At 49.9% G+C, this 24,662-nt stretch overlaps 1 protein-coding gene across 5 annotated transcripts in view; it reads left to right on the forward strand.

Moving 5' to 3' along the window:
• Window positions 1–936: 936 nt before the first annotated feature.
• HEG1 (heart development protein with EGF like domains 1) overlaps window positions 937–24,662 on the forward strand; it is a 46,291-nt gene continuing 22,565 nt past the window's right edge. For 3 of the 5 annotated variants that reach the window (XM_039554769.1, XM_039554770.1, XM_039554773.1), the window contains exons 1-7: window positions 937–1,376; window positions 19,300–19,575; window positions 20,587–20,868; window positions 21,190–21,462; window positions 22,489–22,794; window positions 23,205–23,522; window positions 24,047–24,373. In XM_039554769.1, coding sequence (XP_039410703.1) covers window positions 1,193–1,376; window positions 19,300–19,575; window positions 20,587–20,868; window positions 21,190–21,462; window positions 22,489–22,794; window positions 23,205–23,522; window positions 24,047–24,373 — 1,966 coding nt within the window. In that variant the 5' untranslated portion in view covers window positions 937–1,192. The remainder of the gene's footprint in view (window positions 1,377–19,299; window positions 19,576–20,586; window positions 20,869–21,189; window positions 21,463–22,488; window positions 22,795–23,204; window positions 23,523–24,046; window positions 24,374–24,662) is intronic. The other 2 variants (XM_039554771.1, XM_039554772.1) reach the window with 2 other exon arrangements.

Genomic DNA, 24,662 nt, shown 5'->3' on the forward strand with positions numbered 1-24,662 from the left:
GTTTGTCGGAGGCTGCAGCCGTCTGGACGTGGTGAGTTGTCCACCTGTCACCCTCCACTTTGGAAGATCGGATTTTGCTTGGCTTGTGGAAATCAAGTCTGATTCTGAACCAGCTCGAGGGAAAAGCATAGGGCCCAGGAGCGACTCGAGGGGAGAGGTTGGCCAGGACGGGTTTGTGTTCCCTGGGGAGGGAGAGCTCAGCCGGGGACCCCAAACCTGGCGCATCGGGATGCCGGCAGCTCCGGCAAAGCCCAACCCCACAGCTCCGCGGCGTGCTCTCTCCCAGAACCAGGAGCATAAAATTATGAAGGGGAATTTCAGAACAATGAAGGGAAATCCTTTGCCTCCCGTACAGCCCAGCCTGGGAAATTCACCACTGCAAGAAGTTGCAGCCTCCAACGCTGCTGCTGGCGTTTAAAGGGAGTCAGCTTTACAACCAAGGAAAGGGCTGAAGTTATTTGTCAAGGACTCGATTTCCATGGGAATTAAGTTCGGGGCTATCCAGTGCGGGAGGGGGGTGACCCTGCCGGAGCCGGGGGGGCCGTGCCCGCCGGGTGCCGCTGCGCGGGGCGCGGGACCTGCGCGCTGCCCGCGTTTAGACGCGGTACCGGGGCACCTCCGCGACGGCTGCGGGCGCTGGGCACGGGGGGTGCTGCTCGCCCAGCGCGGCTGCGAGATGCAGCAGGAAAAATAAAGTAAAAGTAAAACGAAACGTAATTTTAATTATTATTATTATTATTATTATTATTACTACTACTACTGCTCCTATTGATGCCGCAGCCAGCCGGGTGAGGGAGCGGGCGGCCCGACGGCTGCGCGGGGCGGGAGGGGGCGGCCGCTGGGGGCCGGGCCGGGCCGGGTGGGGGGGGCCGTGGGGAGCCGGGCCATGCCGAGCCGAGCCGAGCCGCGGCTGGGTGATGTCAGGCTCGAGGAGGAGCCTCCGCCGCCTGCCCTTTTACTTTCGGGCGCCGGCACTTGGCCGCAGGCTGCGGCTGCTGCTGCTAGCCGGGCCCCCCCTCGCCCCCTCCGCTATGGGCACCCCACACTTTTAAGGCGCCGCCCCGAGGGGGGGCGCACGGGGAATTCATTAAAAATCGCTATTTACGTGGTTATTCATTGCCCCGCTCCGGGTATGTGAACAACCACCCCCCTGCCCCCCCCCCCGCCTCCCCTTCCATCCACCCCCAGCGCCATGCCGGCAGCCTGCACCCTGCTGCTGCTGCTGGGCTTGGGGCTGGTCCCGGTCCCACCGGCCGGGTCGCTGCCCCTCGCTTCCCCACGGCGTCTTCCTCCACCTCCCCCTCCTCCTCCTCCGTCCCGAAACCGTCTCGGCCGCCCTTCCTCGCCTCCCGCCGCGGGACACGCCGGCAGCCCGGGTGAGTGCCCCGCGATGGGGATAAGGGTAGGGACGGGATTTCACCCCGGCAGCGGTCGTGGTGCGGCGGAGAGTGCGCGGGGTGCACATCGTACGGGTCTCCTGTGGCGTGGGACCCCGCACACTCCCCACCGCATCGCGACCGTGGGCTGCTGAGCATCCCGACATCACCCAGAGCGGCTTCAGCTGCGAAGTGTAACACTCCCCCCGCAATTCCGTTCCCTTTTTAACCTTGCCCAGCTCGTGCTACAGGCAACTGCTTCAGGGGGTGAAGGTTTGGGATGGGAATGGTGGGTGGGAAAGTGTAAACACGTTGTAGCTGTGTGGACTGACTGGAAGGTGGAAGCAGTGGGAACTTTGCAGACGAACTTGAGAAAGGCTTTGGGGGGCACCAGGAGTACTATCCACACGTGTCTACCTATCCAGGGGGGGAAATTGGTGGCTCCTGTATCTTTGGCATCTGGGTGGCTTCCTGCTTGTTTTCAGAAATGCTCTCATCTCACCTTAGGTACTGACCCCCATCAGATGTGGGGACAGATGCTATTAGGTCTCTCTAAACACCCCCTCTCTCTGCATAGCCTACAGACTGTCAGATTAGCCATGTATAAAGTCACATTTTTGTGGCTTGCATGCCACATCTACAGTGCTGGTATCAAGAGCAATGCCTAGTTTTGTGCTTTACAAATTGTGCTGAATTTGGTTTCAGCACAGGATAAACCTTGTTTTTCCCAGAACAAGCAGGGACCTTTCAAGTGCCATTCAGTAAACTGGCTCACTTACTCACCAAAGAAGGCACATAGCTCTAAGGATGACTAATTCTCAATGAGTTTGGAAAGCATTGGGTGTCTGCAGGTGGTATAAGGAATCCAATATGTCAAATTAGTCCTGCGTAGGTTTTAAGTGGGTTTTAGGATTCATTGCCTGCCTGAGCTGGACTGTCAAATTTCATCTTTTAATTTCTGATGAGGAGAGAACATCGTGCTTTGGAACTTGGGGTTAAGTTTAGTTGCATGGAGCTGTAAAATTTCAGGAAATGTGACAAAACTACATTTATAACATTTTAGTTTTTTTTCACAAGCCCAAGGCGTGCCTTCGTAGGATGTATCCACACTAGACCAAATGTATAGCTGGGGATATCAGCTGGAATGTACCCTGCAGTGGATTAGAAAGCTCCTAACTAGCAGTGCTTGTGTGAGAGCAGCTTTGTGACTAGGATACTGCATGGAAAGGAAGGAGATTTGGGTCTGTTCCCAGCTCAGCCACTTTGTGCCACTCCAAGTATCGGTTTGCCCTCCAAACTGGGAGAGAATAATGCTGTCTTACCTGCTACCAACCTTGTGAAGATAAAATCTGCAACTTGCCAGAGAAGTGCTCACCTATTACTTGACGAAAGCTGCGCAAATTCCTCGGCGGACAGAAAAAAAGTATTTAATTTCATCTCAGCTTTCGGTCTGGCATCTTTTCCTGTGACCTTGATGACTCCTGAGAGTTAGTGGAGGAATGCATTTCCTTTGTTAAGAGTCTGAAAAGCTCGGACTATCTGTCCACATGCTGGAAAAGCCATTTGTCAGGCCACCAGTGTCTGGCTGCCCATCTCGGCAGTGGAGGGTTTGCTCGGTGCAGCCAGTGTTCAGCAGCTACAGGTGCTTGTGAATTATGTCAGCCCCAGCCAGAAGGAACAGGGGATGCATCGTGAAGGAGTGATAAACAGCCCAGCAGTAGCTCGCTCCCCAGCAAACGGCATCATGAATTACACTGGGTCGTGACAGCTGTGATTCACTCGCTGTTACCTCCAGCTCTATGCCTGTCAGTCAAGGGAATTGTCTGGCGTCATGGGAGCAGGCTGGGGGGATCTCCTGAATTGCTCTCAGGTTGAGTTGTAGACTCCTAAGAAATCCCTGTTTGTGTCACCGCTGCTCCTGCCCCTTGGAGGCATTTCCCACCTTTGAAAATGCTTGCTTGAAGCTGGGGGAGCATTTCTTGCCAGCCCATCACCCCAGCGCTACCAGGAAATGAAGATTACATCTCCCTTTGCAGCAGTCTGAGGCTGGGCGGCAAAAGCCCTTTCTCAGGCAGGGCTTAGTGAGCAGATGGTGAGGCAGTGGGTGTAGAAATGTGGCTTTTGAGTCTCTCACAAAGCGTGGGGCAAGGGAGCGGCGCAGGAGCAGGGCTGCCCTTGGAGCCTCACTGCCTTCCTGGCCAGCTTGTGCCTCAGCCTGCATCTGCCACCCTCCCTGCCAGACCCTCTGTGGGCTTGTCTGCTGGAGAGATGAGGACAGATGGCTTTAGCCTGTGTTTAAAATATGGTCTGAACCCAAGGAGAGTAACACAGAAAAAAAAAAAATAGGTGAAGTAGGAGGCAAGGAAGCTGGTGACAGTAAAGTTAAAGCATTATCAAATTCCTCCATGAAATCTTTTCTGGCAGCTACTTCACATGGGCACCGAGTGAGCTGAAGGGCACTGTCTGCCACCAGCCTGGGTCAGGTCAGGGTTTGGTTACAAGCTCTGTCCTCCTGCAGGTCTTGGTATTTTAATTTATATTATTTAATTATATAATATTGTATATTCCCATCTGTGAAATGGGAATAATTCCAGTGACACCACAGGGACAGCAGAGGTAGCACTGAGCCCCTGACAAAGTCACTATGGCTGGGGTCTCCCTGTTTCTGCCATGTCCCTTTTCCTGCTACTTCTACCCACACAGGTGCTCTGCCATGGTGCCCAGCACAGCACGGAGCTGCTGGCAATGGGCTTTCCCTGAGAAGCTGATCTACTTTTCTGCCATCTGTGTCTGTCCTTCTGTCCCTGTTCCCTCTCTCCCATGGCAGGTGCCACCTTTCTCTGTGGCTTCCCTGGTGGGAGCCCTGGAAATGAGGAATGAAATCACCTGGGAAGGAAGCAGCTTTAGTCACAGCAGAGATTTAGGCTGGCTGCTGGGAGAAAGTTTCTAAAACTCTTAGAGTGGCTGAACAGTCTGTATTTATTTATGTATATTTTTAACTTTCTGCCTGAAACTTTCTGTGTGAGGAAGAAGCAAAGTTAGGAGCAAGGGAAGAAGATGCTGAGGATGCTTGTTTGCACAAAGGTATGGTGTTGCCTCCAAACCTGCCTCACATTTTGCAGTATGTATTTTGTGGCTCCTGGGGGCAGAAGCCTGGCTCTCCCTATGGCCACACTGATGCAGAGAGGTGTAAGATGCTGCTCTCTAGCTTTGATGCAACTTCAGGTGACTGTGGGTGGTGCAGGAAGAATGCTTCCTCCCCCTGTGGTGCAGGGACAAGGAAAGATTGCCTCCAGCGCCTCCACGTCACTATCAAAAGGCTGCAGGGTTTTCCTGTCTCGGGCATCTTTGCTGCTCCTCTGTGAGCTGTAAGTGGATTTGGTTGGTGTGCTGTGAACATGAAGTCCCGGGGGTTGTATGGATTTAGCTCTGCTCCTTTGGGGTACATAATTTAAAGCAAAAAAGAAACGAGAAGGAAGAAAAGGCATTTCAGAAAGGAAAGAAGATTGGAGATCAGCTTTCCTGCCTGTTCCCCATCCCAAGCCCTGGAAGGTAGCAGGGGTCATGCACTGACCAGCTGGGTTCGCATCAATCTGTGGAAGCACTTTATGTGATATTTAAGTGCTAAATGAATACAGTCTGGGAGCTAATTGTGTGACCTGGCTGGCAGGGAGCACACAGGGATGTGTATTGATTGACACCGCCCTGCGCGGTGACCGCGCGTGCGGAGCTGTGAGCAGGGCAGCAGGTAAGGGGGGAGCTGCTGTAGCTGAAGCTCATTATTGGGCTCTCCACAAAGTCTGATTTCCCAGTACCAAACCACCAGCACCAGCCTGTGCCCATTCAGCACGTGTTGGCAGCATGTTCTGCTCCAGCAGCCATCACCACTTGGGAAGGATAATTTAACTTGCTCTGTTTACTTGTGGCTAGGGGGACGAGGGAGATGGGCTATTGCTGCCATGTTTGCAGGGGCTGATGCCAGCCTTGCTGCTGCAGGGATGCCTTCCTCAGTAAATACTTTTTTCAGTATCAAAAGTTGCAGATGTTGATCTGTTTAGAGGAGGATGGAGTTTCTGGGACAACTTGTTTCCTTCACCTGCTCTTACAGATACCAATTTTTGGGCTGGCAGTCAGAAACCCTCTGTGACTGAACTGTCAAGCTGTTGTGTGTGCTCCATCCTCCATTCTCCCCATCCTGCTCATCTGCAGGGAGCATGTCACAGCTGCTGAGACTGACAGCTCCATCACCATCACATCTCTCAGAGGTGGCAGAGGATTTTGCTCATTTAGCAGAGGGGTTACGATGCCAGGTTAGAAAAGCTGTTGGTTTTGATGGCTGTAGTGAAAATGAATGGATGCTGCTGACTGTGCCTGTGCATCCAAAATGTAAACCATGAAACTTGGTAGCATCAGTCTGGTTGTGTTGGTTTTAATGAGGCATTCATCCATGATAATAAAATAACCCCAACAGAATAAAGAACTATTTCAATTAACAAGCTAATCAAGCCAATAAAACCTGTCAGCACAGCGATAGAGTTTCAGTGCTGTGGTGTAGAGATTAAGGCACCACTAACGTCCGCAGCTCTTCTGGAGCTGCTGCCAGAGGGACCTCCTGGCTGGCACTGTGGGTTCCCCATCAATGGGAGCTGTGTGCCATTTCCAAAATAAGGATAGCTATGGAGTGGCAGGGTGCAGCTGTGGCTGAGCCTGCTGACTTTTTGCAGCACAGAAACACTGCCTTTCTGCCTCTGCGCCCAGTCCAGCCACCTGGGGTGCTCCAGGCAGGGCTGCAACCCCTGAAACACCCCCAGAGAGATGATCTGGAGCTGGATGGATTGTAGACAGCCAGTGTAAACCCTCTGGATTCTGGCTTTCTTTCCTCACATAGTTTCAGGAGAGTTTCTCTGGTATGGAGGGGTGAGAATTGTCTGGGGGTGTCAGGATATCTCTGGGCAGACAAACAGCACTGCTAAAACCTGGGCTGATCCTCTCAGATGTGCACAGAGCTTCTCTGGAAAGGGGCAAGGCCAGATCCTGGCACCTGCTCTGGTGTCTTTCTGCTGTTGAAATGGTGCAAAGAAGCACTGGGGCAGTTTGACCAGCTGGAGTGTCAGAAGGTGCTCCACGCAAATCAAAGGTTGGTTGTTCAGAATATTCCCTTGAAAATGTTCAATACTAAATCCATAGTCTGTAGCTTGTGAGCGAACTCGTCACGAGGCCTGAATACCCCAACCACAGGCCCTGTTATTTACATTCAATTGAAGATGTAGGTCATACAATAGGTTTTTTCTCTTTCCTGAATGACTGAGCACAGAAGGCAGAATCCAATTTTCAGTGGCAGCTGACCTGATTAGAAATTCAACTTTTTATTTCTTTGAGCAATTTTTGCAACATTTGCATTGTAATTTGCTGTTTCTGTAAATACGAGAGGTTCATTTGCTGGGATATTCATCCAGAGGAGATGCAAGAGGGCTACGAGCACAGGCTTGGTGAAAGAATGAAGTCTGTGGGTGCCTCTCAGGAGAAAATGGTTTTGTCACATCTGGCAGCTCTTCTCTCTCACCGTTTTCTGCATACATGCAGCTGATGTGTGTGCACCCATCACCATATATTTTTTAATGCCCAGGTGTTATATATATAACATCCTGCTGCTTCAGCAAGGGGCACAGTTCATGCAGAGTCTGCGTTCATCCTTTCAGGCTGAAATCATTCACATCTGAGGACAAGGAGAGAACTTTCCCACCCAAAAGGGAAATGATGTTGCATTACTGAGCGACCAGCCCAAGTAATAATATAATCTTAGAAAAATGCAGTTCCCTTGAGTAAAGGAAGCTCTGTAAACTTCAGCTCCTCCAAGCTGTTAGTGTAGCTGTTGCTTGTGCTGTAGTAACGCTGCTGTCAGACCCAGTTTACTGAAGTGCTCTGGAGAGAACAGGGGATAAAGGGAATAGGAACTGGTTCTTGTATAAAATGAGGACCTCTTGTAGGATCTGAATACCATGAGGTATATAATACAGGTTTTAGGACCTTGGGTTACATCTCTTATTTGCTGTTAATTTGGTTTTTTTTATCTTGGCTGGGTCCTGGAGAGGGTGATGGCCACTCATGGTCATGAAGACTTGGAGAAGGGGTAGGCAGAGCCAGGGTGAGCAGAGGGATCAGCTGGAGGAAGGTAAAATGATGCAAGGTTTCCACTCACTGGGGTCAAAAGCCTGGCTGTATAAAACCAGGGGAGAAAGAGGCTCATTTTCAGAGCTGTCGGTGTATGGGCAAACCCATGGGAGAGAGACATTTGAGAAAGTTACTCTGTGAGTAATACCTGTAGTTTGCTCTCTTCTGCTCGCCACAGGGTGGGTGGCATTAGTATGTGATGTGGTTTATTTGGGGCTCTGTGGGTGCTGAGTGTGTACAGGTCTCAGGGCCAGGGCATGGACCGAGCCATGGGGGTCCCCCTTGCTCTGGGTGCAGCAGCTCCCCAAGCTGGACACACACTGGAATCTACTAAAATGCTGGTCTTCACAAAACCTGTAGGAACCTGCTGTCTTGGAGGTCTCTGCCTTCCAGGCTAATTTGTTTTAATGTATGAGAACAAACAAAGCTGTCTCAAGAGCTTCATTCCTTCAGAAACCAGTATGAAATGCATCAGCTATAAAAATATAATTTTAAAAGTGCCTGAAATGCAAAACTAGGGTGTAATAACCTACAAACTGTTGCTGCTCCTGTTCTGCTGTCCCCATCCCTCTGTGGCTTTGGATGGAGCTATTTCCAGCTGCCTGTCCTCTGTGCAGGCAGGGCGGTTGAGGAGGGTCATATCTGCTTTTGCATCTGCCATGCCCTTGACTTGGAGTCATTTGATAAATAGGTTTGCAGTTGGTCACTTAAGCATCTCCCAAGCTGCAGTCAGCATCTCAGCTGTGGGCGAGGGAGCACTACTGCCAAAAGTCAGGATCTGTGTCAAGAGCCTCCTAAGATTTGGCTGTCTTTCCTTAAAACCCCAACTCCTGGAGTTGTCATTACAGGAGAATCACTTAGAGGGGTAGAAAAAGAGCTTCTGGCTGTTGAGGTGGTAGACAAAAAAGCCTGGAAAACATTAGCTGCAAATCCAGGAATCATAGAAGAAGCCCAGGTTGGGTGTATTTAAAAATACCACTAGCTCAAAGTTGGTCTCCAGAAGCTTTTGTGTCCAGACAGAAGGGTTGTTTCAGACACCCCGGCTTGGCAGGGCTCTGCCACTGCATCTGCAGAAGTGCAACCCTCTGCATTGTCCTGCTTTGCTAGGGGAAGAGAGGGAACAGGGAGATGTGCAGGGTAACACAGCAGGAACGCCGAGGGCAAACCCTGTTGCTCTCTGCCCAGCTGTCCGAATACCTTGTGCAAGTGCCTTGACCTTGGTGGATTGACTCTCCACTGGGAGAAACAAGCTCCATCTGCCTTTTCACTCTGTGCAAGGACATGAAGCTGGGAGGACTTTTAAAACGGCTTCTGCAGCATTCTGACTGTGGTCTGGCTGAGGGTGATGGTGTCACTTGCACTGTGACCAAATGCTGCAGGTCCTTCCCTTTGCCTTGCAGTGTGAGCACCCCATCTTGGGCTTCCAGTTCGGTGCTTGGAAAAAGTCCTCTGGAAGTGCCATGACCTTTGCAGTTCTTTTGCCAAGGCAAACAGGGAGATGTTTGAGGGACCTTTTACACAGTGATTTGATGGCAACAAAGCTCTTGCCACTGAAGTTTGGGAGAAAATAACCTTTTCTTTTTAACTCTGAGATGAAGTCAGTGGGAAAGGAGTGAGGAGGAATTTTAAGTGGTCTGATAGAAAGGCATGCAAACTGTGCACAAAGGGTTAAGTCAGCAGGATTAGCTGTTGTCCCAGGGGTATGGCCCAGGCTGCATTTCCCAGAAGACATCGAGTTGCACACACACATTTAGGGCGTTTTTCTCAGCTATTTTTTAGCACGCTGTGATGGCAAGGTTTTGAAAGCTGTTACAGGATCAGTCTGACCTCTCGCCTCTATAACCAGGCAGACATTGTGGTAATTTCTGCTACCAGAACCACCCTTAGATTCCTGCAAGGTCTCCAGAGCATGGAAGAAATCCTGTGCAGGCATTGTAGACTGATGGACAGGCTTCTTTGGTTTCCGGTAGCAAAGGAGAGCTCTCTTTTTCCTTGAAGAGCATGCTGAAAGGCACTTCTGCATCTGGAGTGACAAGAGGAATTTAGATCTATGGAGCACAATTATTCACATCACTGCTTGTTAGGATGCTGGTGTTAACACCCTTCCTCTTGTGGAAAATCTCTTAAGCCCTGAGGACTGATGTGAAACGTCATGCTCTGGTGAACTTTGCTGAAGCGGGGATGAATCACACTAAGTTTGGCCTCAATATATTATCCAAAAGATACCTTCTGTGACAGCCTAGCGGAGGGTACTGCTGCCCACCCACCCAGGGTGTCAGGATCTATTTTGGGGGGAAGACAGCACTTTTTGGAGAATGCATGAATTGCGGGGTTGATGTGGGAGTTTGGATATTGAGGGTTTTTTCATTTGGTTTTGAGTGCTCTATAAAAGCAAAAGGCAGGTTTGTAAGGGGTCTCAGGCCATCTCCCAAGGCGTCTCAATATATCTCCCCTTGCAAGATCACCCCAGAATGGTAGATAAATATACCACTTTTTTAAAAATGAGAAGGGTTTCACAGCATCTCTGAGTAACTGTCCTGCTACATCTGTGCCACTATAGGTAAGAAAACACTTTCTTATCAGGGAAACTGTAGTAGCTGGTAGTTAAACCTTCTGCAAAGAAATACCCCAGACAAGTGTTGGCCAGGTTTGACCCTGCATTACTGGTAAGATCTCACAAACTGACAAGGTAATTTAGCAATTTGGGGAGGAAACACAAAAGGTAACCCTGTCTATTGAACTCGTTTCTGTCCTGTGATGGGAATGATTTCCAGGAGTGGAAGCATCCACAGACCAACTGCGCATGATTTGCTCTCTTGTCAACTGGAATCAAGGACCCTGATTGTGGAGCATAATGCTGCTCTTGTAATTCAGCCTCTATCTTTGTGCTGGAGCTGGGTATAATTGTATCTGTGTCTGGAGGGACAAGGAGAAGGGTTTCAGTGGCTGGTGCTCACAAAGGCATCTTTAGAAACCTCCTTACCCCTGGTACAAGCTTGGTAGGGCTTAAATGAAAATACTCCTGAGTAGCTTTAGATATTTGAATAGTCATCATTGTTTGATTCAGATTTGGTTACAGGACTAACATCCAAATGTTAATTCTTTTTAGGACATTATCAGCTCTTTCAGCAAAAGCAGAAAGGGGATGCAGTATTAGACTGGCAGCCACCCCTGCAGATAAAGGCCCTTTGAAAGGACGTTTCTTAGGAGGGAAACATAATCAGAGAATGCAGAAAATCATGAAGATGGTCTCTTCTTAGGAGCAGGTAGCAAATATGATGCATGAAGAAAGCTAAATGAACCAGGAGGCTTTTAAACTGGGGAATGGGAGTGACAGCAATTTTGTAGCCTCTGAGGACAGTCCCCAGCATGCAGACAGAGATCCTCATAATCCTGTCCTGCAAAGTGCTGGTACACCTGGAGATCGTACGGTGCTGGATAAGCTGTGTCACACTCTGGGTTAAGACTGAAGTTGATGGTCACTTGGTGGCATGGATGTGCCAAGGCAGTTGATGTGAGGTGGCTCTGTGCTGGACAATCTGTGTCTGTGTGTGGGCACATGGGTTTTGGGCACAGATTTCTGTCCTCTCAGTCCTCTGCGCTGCCTGGCTCAGCACAGCATGCCCCTAGGCAATGAGGTAGGATGTGACTTGATCCTGACTCCCTGTGAGCCCTCAGTGACAGCTCAGAGGGTGACAGTTCAGAGGGTGACAGCCCAGTCCTGCCCTTCTCCAGCACCCATTCCCGCTGCTGACCACATCTGAAAGAAGGTGTCTATTTTTCAGCCTCCCTGCAACTGTGCAGAAAGGCACTGGAAGTGGTAAATCGCTTCCCCCTTTCTCGGAAAGGAAACGTGTGACTGCAGAGGCAGTGGCAGAGCGTGCAGGGTGGCCGGGCGGGACTTCAGTTCCAGCTGCCCCGGGCAGTGCTGCTCCTCTGCTTGTCAGTGGTGACGGGCCCGCCAATGCCAGCGGGGAAGGACCTGGCTCATCCCCTGGAAGAAGGAGGTCCGGCGCCATCCTGAGCGCTGCCACCGCCGCTTCCGGCGGCAGATCGGTGCGGTGTCATCTAGGAAATGCGATTTAGATCATCATCCTTTCGCAGCAGATGGGGGAAGGGACGTGGGGGCCCTTATCTCTTCTGGGGATTCATTTCTCTTTAAGCTGCCTTTTTTCCCCCCCCCTGTTTGCTTTTTTCTCCATCCCTTCACAAGCCTCACTGTCCCTTGCTGAAGGGTAGGTGCCACGAGAGCATCCATGGTTCTCGCTGCCATGGCATCGTGCCCTGCATTCTACTTTCAGCTGGGTGTCAGGCTTGGGCTACCTTCAGTTTTCCCCTGGGATGGGGTTGCATTTTGCTGGTCTGCATGGAGGGAAGGATCCAGTGAGCCTTGCATCTGCATGTCACCAGATGGCATCTACCACTTGGCAGTCTGATGATTCTCCTGCATCCAAGAGGGCTCTTCATCTTTCTCATCCCCACCACATCCTTGAGAAGTTGCTCAGTTCCCAGGCTGGTCATCATCCCTGGTGTGACTGCCAGCCAACAAAGCTCTTTGGCAAGTGCTTAATGTTAGGCACAGGGAATAGTTCCCTGGGGAGCTCTTCTTAAGTACATTGCTGGAGTGAGGATCTGGTCAAGACACCTGGACCAAAGCCCACCTGCATCAGTGAGCAGCATGGCTCGGCCCCCGGCGACCCATGGCAGCCCCTGGCTGCTCCCAGCATCACCTCTCAGCGTTACAGCACCCTTTTCCTACTCCTTCCTCCATTTTCCCAGTATTTATTGTCCCCTCCTGGGTGTGGGAAGCAGCTCCTGGGCTCAGACCACTTTGCAGCAGGGACCTGTGGTTTTGTTTCCAGAGTGGGATGTGAAAATACAATCTTGTTTTCACCTGGGTCTGCAAAGGGCTGAGTCCTCAGCCCCTGTGGCAGATGTCATCTGCTTCACACTGCCTGGCATCACTCTTTGATGGGCATTGAGGTTTCCTGCAAACAAATCTGTGTGTCAGCCCATAGTTCTTGTGGTTTTGAGTAAAATCCCAGATAATTACAAGTACCAATAGTTTGGGGCTTTTTCCTCTGCAAGATCTCTTTAAGTCAAATACAAGTCACTGAACTTACATTGGGAGTATATAAGCTACATGGAGTGACTTTGGTTATCATGAGGTCACACAGAATGAGCTAATGCTCCCTTCTGGCCTGGAAATTAGACTTCTCAGACAGCAAAATTTCATCCTGCAGGTTCTAAGCCTCTACCACCTTTCCTGACAGGGGAGCCCGAGCCCCAGGTCTGTGCAGTGCTCGGCCCCTCGTAGAGATGCTCACCCCTTATCATCAAAACACAGCCCTGCTTGGGGGCAGGTGTCTTACATTGCCAGTTTAAGTGAGCGGGGGCAGCTGCTGGGGAGCCAAAGTCATCTGATGGATTGTGATGCCCGGCTGACATGCAGAGGGCAGTGAATCTCTCCACAGCAGCAGTGAACTTGCTGCCTTGGAAATATTGCCCCCTGTGAGATTTTCACCAGCTGCAAACTTTGCAGACAAATTCCAGGTTGCTGGAGCTATTTGTGTGAGAGGTATGGAGAAAGAGCCACGTTAGAAATGAAGTTGTGTGCTTGCAGAAGCTGACAGCAGCATGGTCCTGTTCCCTCCAGCCTCTCCAGCCTGTTTCTTTCCACTCCACCAGAACTGTACACACTGCCATGGATTTTTCTTTTTTTCCCCCCCCCCATCTTTTTTGCAGCCAGGATGTTTTTTCTTGCCTTTTTATTGTTCCAATGACCTAGCAACTCCACTTTGGTGGAGTCCTGCCAGGAGACTTCCTCCCCAAGCCGTCTGATAGTCTCCAGCAGCACTGCCCTCGGATGGGAGCAGAAGTTAAAATGACACCAGGCTGGGTCCCTGTGTGGCTTTTGCTCTGGCCTCAGGTGTGCTGGTGAGGGTTGCCTTCTCGACTAGAAAATCTTCCAGGGGACTTAAAAAACCCTAGAAAAAGGAAGGAGAACTGATCCATGGGTGATATTTTCTGTAATATTTCTGCAGGACATTACAGAAAAGCCTGGAGGGTTTTAGAAGTGAATTTGCTGATGCTGGGATTTAGTATTTGGGATCTATGGTGCAGGCAGGATAGCTGGGGACATTTCAGCATTGCAAGGTTGTGGGAGAGGGGATGGAGAGGAGCTGTGAGTGCTGAGTGAGCTGTGCAGATCAGGAGATTTATTTTGGCTTGGTTTTATTGATGTTTACTAGAAACAGTAAGAAAGAAATCCCTTTGGTAAGTGCTCCCGGGACCTGTCAGCTGGTGCTGCCTTCATCCTGCCCTGGAGCTGTGGGGGCTTTTCCCACATTAGTGCTGGAGGGACACTTCTAGGGCAGAATATAAACGATCTGTCAAGCAAGAAGAAAATAGCTGAGTTTGGCTTTCTGCTCAAGAAAGGCAGTCAGGACACGGGGCCTGGGGTGCTGGAGGTTCAATCTCCACTGGATGGATGGATAGATGGATTGAGATTTTACTGGAGCCTCAGCATGGTTATAGGTTTTTTGGCAGTATGGTAAGTCATGGCTTATCCCTGTTGGAGGTGGAATTTTATATAAATGTGTTTTTCAAAGACTTGATGATAAACCAGGACTCTTTTTTTTTTTTTTTTTTAATTCAGTTGCTAAAAGCTGTTTAAAAACAAAAGTCCATGAAAAGAGGTTCAAGGAGCTGCCCTGAGCCCTGGGCTGGTGGTTTTCAGGCAGCACAGGTGGTCCCATGGATCCATGTGGTCTCCGGGATCTGTGGATTGAACCAAACTGCCCAAGAAAGATGAGTAAGAAGCTTAGGATTTCATGGGCTTGAGCTGGTGATCTGGGAGCTTGCACCTCCCCAGGGAAATGTTTAAGACACCAAAACTAAGAGACTATAAAGTGCTTGATAAGCAGAACAATATCCTGTTCCTGCACTGTGCAGGTTTTATCCCCAGTTGTGGGCACTCCATATGCGTATATCCCATGCTTTTGGAAAGGATAACAGATTTCTGTGTACTCTTTATCTTGGAGAACCTGTTTCCCTGATTTAGGATATTGCTTTTAAGAGCAGTGATTGGATCCTTTTTTTTTTTTTTTTTTTTTCCTTATAGCATTTCTGAGCATCAGGCTCTGGGATAATGAAAGAAAGTGTAGGAAGCAAAAATGGTCTTTAGCATCCTCCAAGGTTTTACAGGTCCTGGAGGGGAGGTGATGTGGAAGTGCAGTGTTTTTGTGTCATAAAGCAGAACTGCAAGCAAGGTGCCCTGGCCTGGCACTGGAGTGACTGAGGACAATGCTGTCCCCAGACCCGTGGGCACCATGTGGACCTTGGCACTCAGAGCTTGTAGGGGCTGCTGCTGGCATTAAATCCCCATCACTTTTCTTGAGCTGACATATTAAAGCTCTAGTCACCTTTGTTGCCTGCATAAATCCTTCCTATTATGGTTAAAATGACTGAAGGTCCTGTGAATTGTTGTACTGCTCTGCCTGGGGCCCAGTGGGGAGAGGATGAGGAGCAGAAGGACCAGAGCAAGGCACTGCCATGGAATGTGTCTGTACAGTACCACATCCAAACCAACCCCCACAGAAGGGTGAGAGGCTCTGGCAAGGCTTCTGCACCTCTTCTCTTCCCTATACACCCTCTCTTGCTGCCTTTCTTAATCCAGACAGAATAATTCCTTGTATTGATATAAAAAAATGAGCAGAACAGGGTTGACCACATGTGGTTAAAAACCTCTTGCATTTTTCCCGCACTTAGTGCACACGAGGGACCTTCCCTGAGCAGTATTATCAGTGTGTTTATGCTCAACTGACCCATCTCAAGCATGAAATTTTTTTAAGCTCCATTTCAGCCCCCCCTGCTCACCCCCCTGCCTTGAACTGCTTCTTTCAGAGCAAGAACAAGGAAGGAAATTGAAAATCCCAGAGAGCCCTGGACGGTCCAGATTTAGGGCTTTAGCTTTTGTTCGCACAAACTCACTTGGCTCCCAACCGGCCTCCACCCATGATCCCGACATCCGCAGCAGCCGTTCAAAACAGAGCGCAGAGCCCGGCCCCGGCAGGGACCGGCAGCCGCCCCCCAGCCACCGCTGCCCCGGCTCTGCTCCCCGCTTCTTCTCCCGTGCAGCCTGCCTTTCTTCCTAACCTTCTCCTACAGCCAGCAAGGAGTTTTCTAAGTTGGGATGAGTTTTTTTTTCTCCCCTCCGCGAGCCTCGGATGATGTTAAGATTATGCAACGTTAACAGATGTGGGGTTTGCAATTATAGCTGCCTGTCCTCGGGAGGAGCCTGCTTTCGCTCCACGCGCGCTCCGCTCGCCATGGGATGCTCCCGGGGTGGCCCGCAGCCCTGGCAGAACAGCCGCTGCATGGGCGGCCCTACCGGGAATGGTCCCCCGGGAATCACCACCCTCTCGAGGAGGGACTGCTCCGGGTGAAGGGCCACTCTGGACAGCCAATCCACTGCTCCCGGCTTTCCTTCTGTGAGAACTCAGATTAAATTTGCGTTCCCCAGTCAAGAAAGTATTTTTCTGCACTTCGAGGGGAAAAAAATCCCATCTGCAGGGAAGCAATGGGGCTGGGATAGCTTGTGGTGTGCCTTGGCTGGCTGCAATGCTCCTGACAAATGCTGCCTGCGGGGATGCTGCTCTCCTGGCATTAGCAGGATACATCCCTCCTCCCTCCCTGCCCTAAGATGTCTGTGTGCCACCACAGTCACTGCAGAAAACCTGCATTATTGTGCCACTTTTTTGGTGGTGTGCTGACCCGTGGTTGGGCTGTGAACATCACCACAATGCTGCCTTGGTAGCAGCCATCTCTGAAACAGGTCAATGCCTGTGCTGTGTCAGGGATGGAGAGAGAAAATTGTTGGCCCAAAAGGGATTTTTCAGGAGTCTCACAAGGTAGATATCCAACTGGGCTGCCAGGGGCCAGCCCAAAGCCTTGAGAAATCAGCTGGAACTTGATCTGTTTGTCCTGGCTGAGCTGTGTAACTCGGCTCACAGCAAGCCACAGACTTGTTATGTTTGCAGAGAAAAAGTAACTCCGAGCCTCGACCTGTCTGGTGAGCATCACTGCTAGTTTTAACTGGGAAGGAAAACACCGATCCAGTGGGTGGCAGGGTTTTGTGCTGGAAGTCAAATATTTCTCAATGGCTGTAATTAAGTGGAGTTAAACTGTGGAAAGCTGTTGGCAGCTTAGGATGTGACAAAATTGTTAGTGACAGATCAGTACCTCAGCTAAAGGGCCACTCTCTTTTAAGTCCTTAATGCATCAGGGGAAGCCAGATGGTCCCGTGGGGATTTTTTCTGGAAGAAGTTTGATCTGGTCCATCTGATCCAGAGGAGGGTCGTCTTTGAAGTCTTAATTTTTGCAGACAAATCAAAGAGGATGTTGTGGTTATCTTGGCACTTCTGGCAGGCTTGATGGATGTGAGATTTCAAGTCTATTTTGTTGAACAACACGATTTTTTTGGGTTTCCTTACTACATGCTGTGGGTTGGATTTTCCAAAGTGGCTCGTGCTCCGCATCCACCAAACTGGGGAGCTGAGCCCATGCTGGCATGAGGTTTTCCTCCCTGCACCAGGACCTGGCATACCTTGCAGGGCAGAATTAAAAATGCCAGATGACTCTAAAAAGCCTGTGTAAATAATACCTTCTTATTCAGCCCCTCCACTCCCTGGCTGCACTCAAAGCCAGGTTTGCTGGCGCCCACAGTAAGGGGAAGGATTTTGCTCCGGTTTATTCCCAGCAGCTCTGCAGAGCCAAAAGAGGATAGAGAAAACTCCGAGGTGGATTTGCAGGGCAAACAACCACCAGATAAGCAAACAGCAGTGTTTTACTTTTGAACTGGTCTCATTCAGTCAAGGAACATAGCTGAAGGCCCTGCTTGCTGGCATTTCCAGGATTACTTTTTAAGAAGTGGCAGTGAAATGCCTGCTGCAGTGTCATGCTGTATATTTTAGCCTGCCTGTCTGGAGCCCTTGCTGACAAATGAGTTGGCAGCCTGAGAAAGCAGATTTCCCTCTGTCTATCCTCAGCCCTAAGGGTTTCTTTAAGCATCTGCTGCTTTGCCTTCTCTTCGTGCAGCAGAGCTGGCCACAGGCTTTGCAGGCAGCCCGGGCTGCACAGCTGAAAGCTTTTAGTGAGAGGGGGATGAAGAGACATTCAGAGCACTGCCCTCCAACACAGCCACACTTTCCGGGGCTACTATAAATGGACTTGTGGGCTACAATTACAGGCTGGGTATTGGCTTGCAAATGAACATAGCAAGCGTCCCCTGCCACTTCCCATCCCCTTGTCCAATTGGTGAGGACTAGAACCTTGTCCCATGAGACAGGAGGTGGCTCACAGTGGGCTCTGGGTGGCAGTGGCTGCTCAGTGTGCTCGGCATCGCAGCCACTGAGAGGGCTGCCAGTAAAGGTACCCCAGGGGCTCTGCTCCACTACAGCTCTTGTCTCCTTGGCCCACATGGGGCTCAAGCTGCCAGGATGAAATACAGACTGTCCTACCTACCCCTCTATTTTTTGGTGAGTTCTCACTGAAGCTACTGCAGATGGATAGAGGACACCATTTCTGAAATTGCCACCTCTATTGTGGCAGGTGCAGCAACTCCGAAGAAGACGTACAAGACAAGGAGGAGGTGTCCCATAGGTGTTTCTCTTGAACACGCAATTTTCTTACAGAAAATGTTTGGAGGACCAGAATAGGTTTAACCTTTGACATCAGAGCTTTTGGGCAGAGACTGACTGCCTTTAGCTTCTGCCTCTGGATGACATGCTCATGACAGAGACTGCATTTTGGTTATAAGGAAGATGGACAAAACCGGGACCTTGCTGTTTCGGATTTGGACTTGCTTGGACTTGTTGTGGGCTTTGAATGTCGTCTGAGGCTGTGGTGCCAGCCAAGCCTTGGGACTGTAACACAGATGACGGCTGCTGGTTTTTGTGTGAACTGATGTGCAGGGAAATCCTCACAGCCCTGGGTGGTACCATAGGCTGAAAACCCTGATTCCTCGGACCACCACTCATGCACAATCTTCTTCTCCATCTTGTTTCTCATGTTCTGGTAGACATTAATGTTAGAAATGCCAAAATATTTCACCATCTTGGGGTGCTTTGGCAGCTGGGTGGTGCATATAATCCACACCATACACTGATCTCTTCTGTCCCCAGTGCCTCGTGGTGTCTGGATGGGTTATGCTGACCCTCCTGAATGCCTTGCAGCTCTCAGCCAGCTTTGTGCCAGCTCTCTGGAGGTGATGGGATTCGAGATCAGGTGTCCAGCAAGCACTGGCCAAGTGGAGAGAGGGGAGGAGCTGTGGGACCCTCTCCCCTCGATCTTACGTTCAGGATGGGGCACATGGGCTGTGCTGGGCTGTCAGCTCTGGAGACTCACACTCCTCCCATGGACTTGACACTGCGACTATTTCCATCAATTATTTTAAGACTTTCTTTTTTCTCCTTTCAAGATTTATTTCTCTTAACACAAAAAAATCCTGAGGGTGCTGAATTGAATTAATCTTGTGCACAGAGATGGGTTGTGGTATTTGGTCCCACAGACCAATCTAATTTCCACTGGTGCAAATCAAAAAATAAATTTCACGTCTGTGTTTTGATTATGCAGAATTTTTCTCTAGTGTAAGTAAATGAGCTCAGAGCTTGGCCTTGGGGTTACTGCAGTGAGCCGAGCCTGCACATCAGTGCTGATGAGATCTAAGTCTTTTTCTTGTTTCTTCTTTTAGTTATTGAAAGCAGCCATCAGGAGAGAAGTTCAAGCACAGAGATAAGGACTCCTGGTGCTCCCCTGGACAGCATGGAGCTGGTGATGATGCTGGCTGGGAGCAGGGAGTGGGCATGGCTGCCTGCCAGGCACAGGGTGGTGCCAGCAGCAAGCAGGGTCACGGGGCACACTGGCCCCCCTGCCAGTGATGGGGATGTCACCCCTCCAGGAGCAGGATCCCCAGAGAACCCATCTGCTGGGACAGTGACCCACCTGCTCGCCCACAGCCATCCTTCTGGTGAGTTTAATGCATGTGAGAGTCCCTGTTCTGTTCCCAGTCCCTGGACTGAGCATAGTGAGCGGGTTAGGAAGAATTCCTGCCCCACAGCTAGAAATGTGGATTTTTAAGGGAAATACAATCTCAGGAAAGCTGATTTTGTTTTTTTTTAACATTGCAACGAAGCTGATTCTCAAGAGCTGCCACTGTTTTTCACCACCCAACAGTATCCAGAGAGTCCTGCCCATCCACTGAGCTCAGGGGCTGTGCAATGGTTGGAGACCCCTGGGCATCCCCACACCTCCTCCCAGCAGGAGGTGAACACCATCTCAAGCCCAGCCTAGGATAAAAGAACTCATCTTAAGTAAAACAACTCATACCTGACCAGCTGTGTCGATGATTTGTAGCCCAGGTCCTCACATGGAAATCCTGCAAGTGAACACTTACCTTTGGGCTTGTCCGTAATATTCAGTCATAAGTAAACCAGTGTACTCTTTTAAGCATGAACTTAAATCAAGGCCTGTTTCTCACAGCAGCAGGACAAAGCTGTGCTGATTGCCCTGTCCCCACATCAGTTTTTTCCTTAATATCCCCAGCTGAAATAAGATATAAGCATAGAGGTTTTTTTTTAACTTTTTAAGTCCTTGGGCTTTTTTCTGCTTGGGGACTAGAATGTGGAGCTGGCATGCCCAGGCTGCCAGCTGTGGGCTGTTCTGGCACTGGCTCCTTGCTGCCTTCTGCATTTTTAATGTCTCTAAAAAAAAAAAAAAAATCTGTTTCTTTTGCCACGAACAAATGAAGACAATGTTTAAAATGCCATTATTTTTTGGCGACAGAAACCCTCTGTTCCCATCAATCCCTCCTGCAGTGAAACTGTGCTCTGTAAAACAGAGGAAACATGAGGGATGCAGCTGTTACCCTTCCTATTGCATGTGGTAGGGCTGGGTACCACTGCAGGTGATGCTGCTGCCACCCAGCTGAGACAAAGGAACTTTTCCAGAGCAACATGACCCTCTCCCTGTTGCTTTTCAGACCCTGGAAGCCATCACCATGCTGCAGGCAGGCAGGAGAGAGGCAAGAGGGCTCTGGCTTCTCCCAACACCCCTGGTGCTGCCGGAGGGACACCACCAGGCTTGGAAGCTGTCAGCACCGACTCAGCTGAGGGGATGCAGGGCGGGGTCTGGGAGGTGTCAGGGTTTAACAACACCATGAGGACAGTGCTGCTGCCTTCATCTTCAGAATCTCATCACTCAGGCGAGCCATCCCAGTTCAGCCTAGGAACACTGGGAAAATATTCCAACACCTGGGAACAAGGTGAATGCTGCTCCCCAGAGCAACCAGCATTGGTTAAGCCTGGTTTTCCTGCGTTGTAGAACTTTGTGGATCCAGCTCTCCATCCTCACCGTGCACTCAGGGCAGTTTTCTGGCTTGCTTTATGCACAAGGATGGAGAGAAGAATCCATGTGGCTTCTCCTGGTATTCAGAATTATGAATTACTTGGTGCAGCTTCCAACCACAAAGTTGCTGTAGGCATAGTGCAGACAGGGGACTGAGGGGCAGGGGAAGGGTGACAGTGGGGGATGGTGTGTGGGCACATCTCTGGGTTCTCATCTGCTTTCCCCCATTGCCTTGCAGGCACTGACAGCCTCTCTCAACCAGTGAGCAGCTGGGGGGGCACAGAGCTGGGCAGCAGCCCTGCCATGGGCACTGCAGCGGCTTCACCCAGCCCCTTGGGGAGCAGCCCCAGCACCGCCCTCCCCGGCTCCCTGGGACAGCCCCAGGCCTCCTCCCAAGCTTCAAGTACCCAGACTGGTGCAGAGCACATCATGCTACACCCCAGGGGTGCCATGGGGAACTCCACCAGCCCTTTGCTGACAGCATCACCTCCCACGGACAGCACTTTCGGAGGTGAGCTTTGCTGGCCTTTGTTTCATAGCTTTAAAAAGCCATTTTATAGTTTTTGCTTTCCTGAAACAGAGGAGATGCGCTGTTTTGCATGTGCTCTGTTTTATATTATTTGGATGGTTAGCTGAAATTCACTGCTGAAAGCAGGAAAAAGCAATGGAAAAAATAATTTGATCCAACACCCCCCCAGCATTTTCCACTTAAAAAAAATAAAGTTCTTTGGATGTTATCACAGTGTTTTCTGCAGGGTGGATGTCTGCAGCTGTGGAATACCTTCACTGGGCCAGTGCCAGCTGTACAACAAGGGCAGCTCTGAGCCCCATCTGACCTGTGCCCTGTACTTAGCAACTTGCTCAAGAAACCTGAGATCCCTGGGCTCCATGGCTTCCCCTTGCTTGCTCTGCAGCAGCCAATTTCTGGAGTTCTCAAAAACGGAGACTTTGCCCAGCTCCACATGAACTTACTGAAAACCTCAGTGTTGCCGAGTCCTTATCCTTTGTTCAGGGCTTTCCAGGAGCAAACACATCTCCAGGGTTCTCACACTGACACAACCCTTCCCTCTGTCACAGGTGTTGGGAGCAGCACTGGGGCTGCAGGAAACCTGAGATCCAGTATCTGAAGGACAGTGCCCTACTAAGCCCTGGGATGTGTAGTGAGCTGCAGGCTCATGTGGTGCCCAGGCCACCAAAAAAAAAAAAAAAAAAAAAAAAAAAAAAAAGGTCTGAGCCTGTTTCCAGCAATATTAGAGCAAAGGTGGGATTTTAAAGGCAAGTCCCTGCAGTCCTTGTCCTGTGGGGTATTCCGCTGTCTGGGCCACCCCACTCTCACAAAGCCTGGCAGCAAGCCCTGGGTTTTGTACAAGGTCTTCCTGTGGTGAGGGGAGTCATGCCTTTCCAAAAGAGCACTTTGTCCAGATTGAAAACTTCCTAAGCTTAATGTCTGTATGTGTGCTGTAAGCATCTGGGAAGAAAATGGATCCATCTGTTTATAATTTCATATGTATAAATCCATTTTTTTATTGTCCCATAGCCGTTGGAAGCAGCTACCAGCCATCCGACAGCTCAGCTACGGAGAGGAGAGGTTTGGATTTCCATACTAGCACCTCCGTTTCCACAACAGGCACCAAGGGTGGAGGGAGGACATTAAGATCTCTGCCAGCCAGCACCAGGCTGGTCACCATGGCAGAGATTTCCACCTCTGGGACTGAAATCACCAGCTCTTCAGCCCAGAGCCAGACCCCTGGGATGTCTGTGGGTGCCCAGGGTGGTGGAGGCAGAAGTGTCACAGACCCATTGCTCACAGGCTCGCCGTCTGCTTCAGAAAGTGCTTCCACAAGTGAGTTTTGATAGATAGCTGTATACCTCAGAACTCTTATTTAAAGACTCTTTATTAACAAAATACATCCGTTTTATTTTAAAGAAAGGAGGAATAATATTGTATTTGGCACATTCTGTACATTTAAAAACATTTCACAGAAATGAAAGTATGGATAAATATTATTCTTGTTGGAAGGGGAGGATAGATTTTCCTTGAAAACTTCCAGTTGAATTTTTCAAGCAATAACTTCAGCAGTTCCTACTCAGAGACCACTTTTTCCCCCTGTCTTAATCATTTCCCAGTATTAAATATTTCTGTATTGAATATTCACACATACATTGTCTACATCTACTGATAGTGGGATGGAACCTACCCAACAGTTTTTATTTATGTTTATGCAGTTTTGGCTTTCTTTTCTCCTATTTCAGCTTTTAGCAGCAATTATGAACCCCCCAAGAGCATCCCAGGTGCAGAAGAGGTGACACTGCACTCGGACCCTCAGGGTGCTGACATGTCCAGCATGGCAGTGGGGACACCAATGTCCCCAGAAAATGGCCACACAGCTGGGGTGACAAGGGACTCTGCCACCAGCACTGACCCCCCAAGCTCTTCGGGCAGGACCTCCTCTTCCTTGAGGAATGGGACACATCATCCCAAAGGTTCACGGGAAGGCACCGATCTCCCAGGCCCTCCTGGGAGTCCTTTTCTCACAAGCTCCCTCTCTGCCTCCGAAGGTCCTTTCCGAGGTAACTTTGTTAGTCTGAAAGCTGTCTGCCTTGGGGCTGGATGAGATTTCACATCCCTGCGCTGCTTTTCTTCAGATATGGCCATCAGTCATTTTTGGATACATGGATGTTTTTATTATTGGCTGCACTGGGCTGGCAGTGGGGTGGGTGGGAAGGGGGAGAGTAGAGCTCAGCTTTTGGGTGAAAAAGTGAGAAACATTGATGTTCTTGTTGCTAATGAAACTCCTGTCCTGGGAAAAGCATTAGAAATACTAAAAGGGTTAGAAATACGTGCATACACGTTCCTTGCCAGAGACACTTGCTGGGGTTTTGCAGCTGTCAGCTGGTGCTACATCTGCCATGCAGGCTGGTCTGTAGGACATGGGCTTGAGATTTTCATGGCTTTTTTTGAGGCACATGTGCCTGTACTTAAGAGATTCACCTCTTCCCAGAGAAACACCTTCAGTTTCTCAATGGGCGCTGAGCAAACAATCAAATGGATGGTTCTGGATGCATAAATCAAACCTGGTGTTGTTGTATCTTAGGTGCCAGAAGCAGCCACCGACCAGAGGCAGAGAAAACCTCCCTTCCTTCCTCTGCCACCAACGCTCCCATTTCAGCCGTGTCCAGCAGCAGCAGCAGCAGCGGGAGGCCCCCCAGGTCTGCCTCAGGCAGCAGCCTCTGGGCAGCAGCAGAGGGCTCCACGTCCAGCAGTGGCACGCACAGGACGCTGGGCACAACCCAATCCTTGTCCACATCTTCTGTGAGAGAGACCTACAGAGCTCAGGGGTCCACAGGAATGACAGATTTCACCGAGGTGGCAGACTCTTCCCTAACACACTCTCACTCTCCTTCGGAAGGTCCTTCCCCAGGTGAGCTAACGCTAGAATTGAAATACCATTTTTTTTATAAGCCAAAGGAGGACTGTTCCTGCAGCTTGCACTTGCCTGACTCTTTCCTGCTATGCAGAATATACTGTTTGGAAGGATGCAGTGTGATTTTGTCTGAAATTATTCAGCTCTTGCTTGACCAAAAAAATGTGCTTTAGGTTTTTTTTTTTACAGAAAGGGCACATGTAGAAAGTTTCATTATGCCAAGAAAAATAATTAACTTCCAATTCACAATCCCTTTTTTACTATCTCCAGTTACTATCTCCATGTT

This window comes from Corvus cornix, chromosome 7 (assembly GCF_000738735.6).
Source record: "Corvus cornix cornix isolate S_Up_H32 chromosome 7, ASM73873v5, whole genome shotgun sequence".
Taxonomy (NCBI): domain Eukaryota; kingdom Metazoa; phylum Chordata; class Aves; order Passeriformes; family Corvidae; genus Corvus; species Corvus cornix.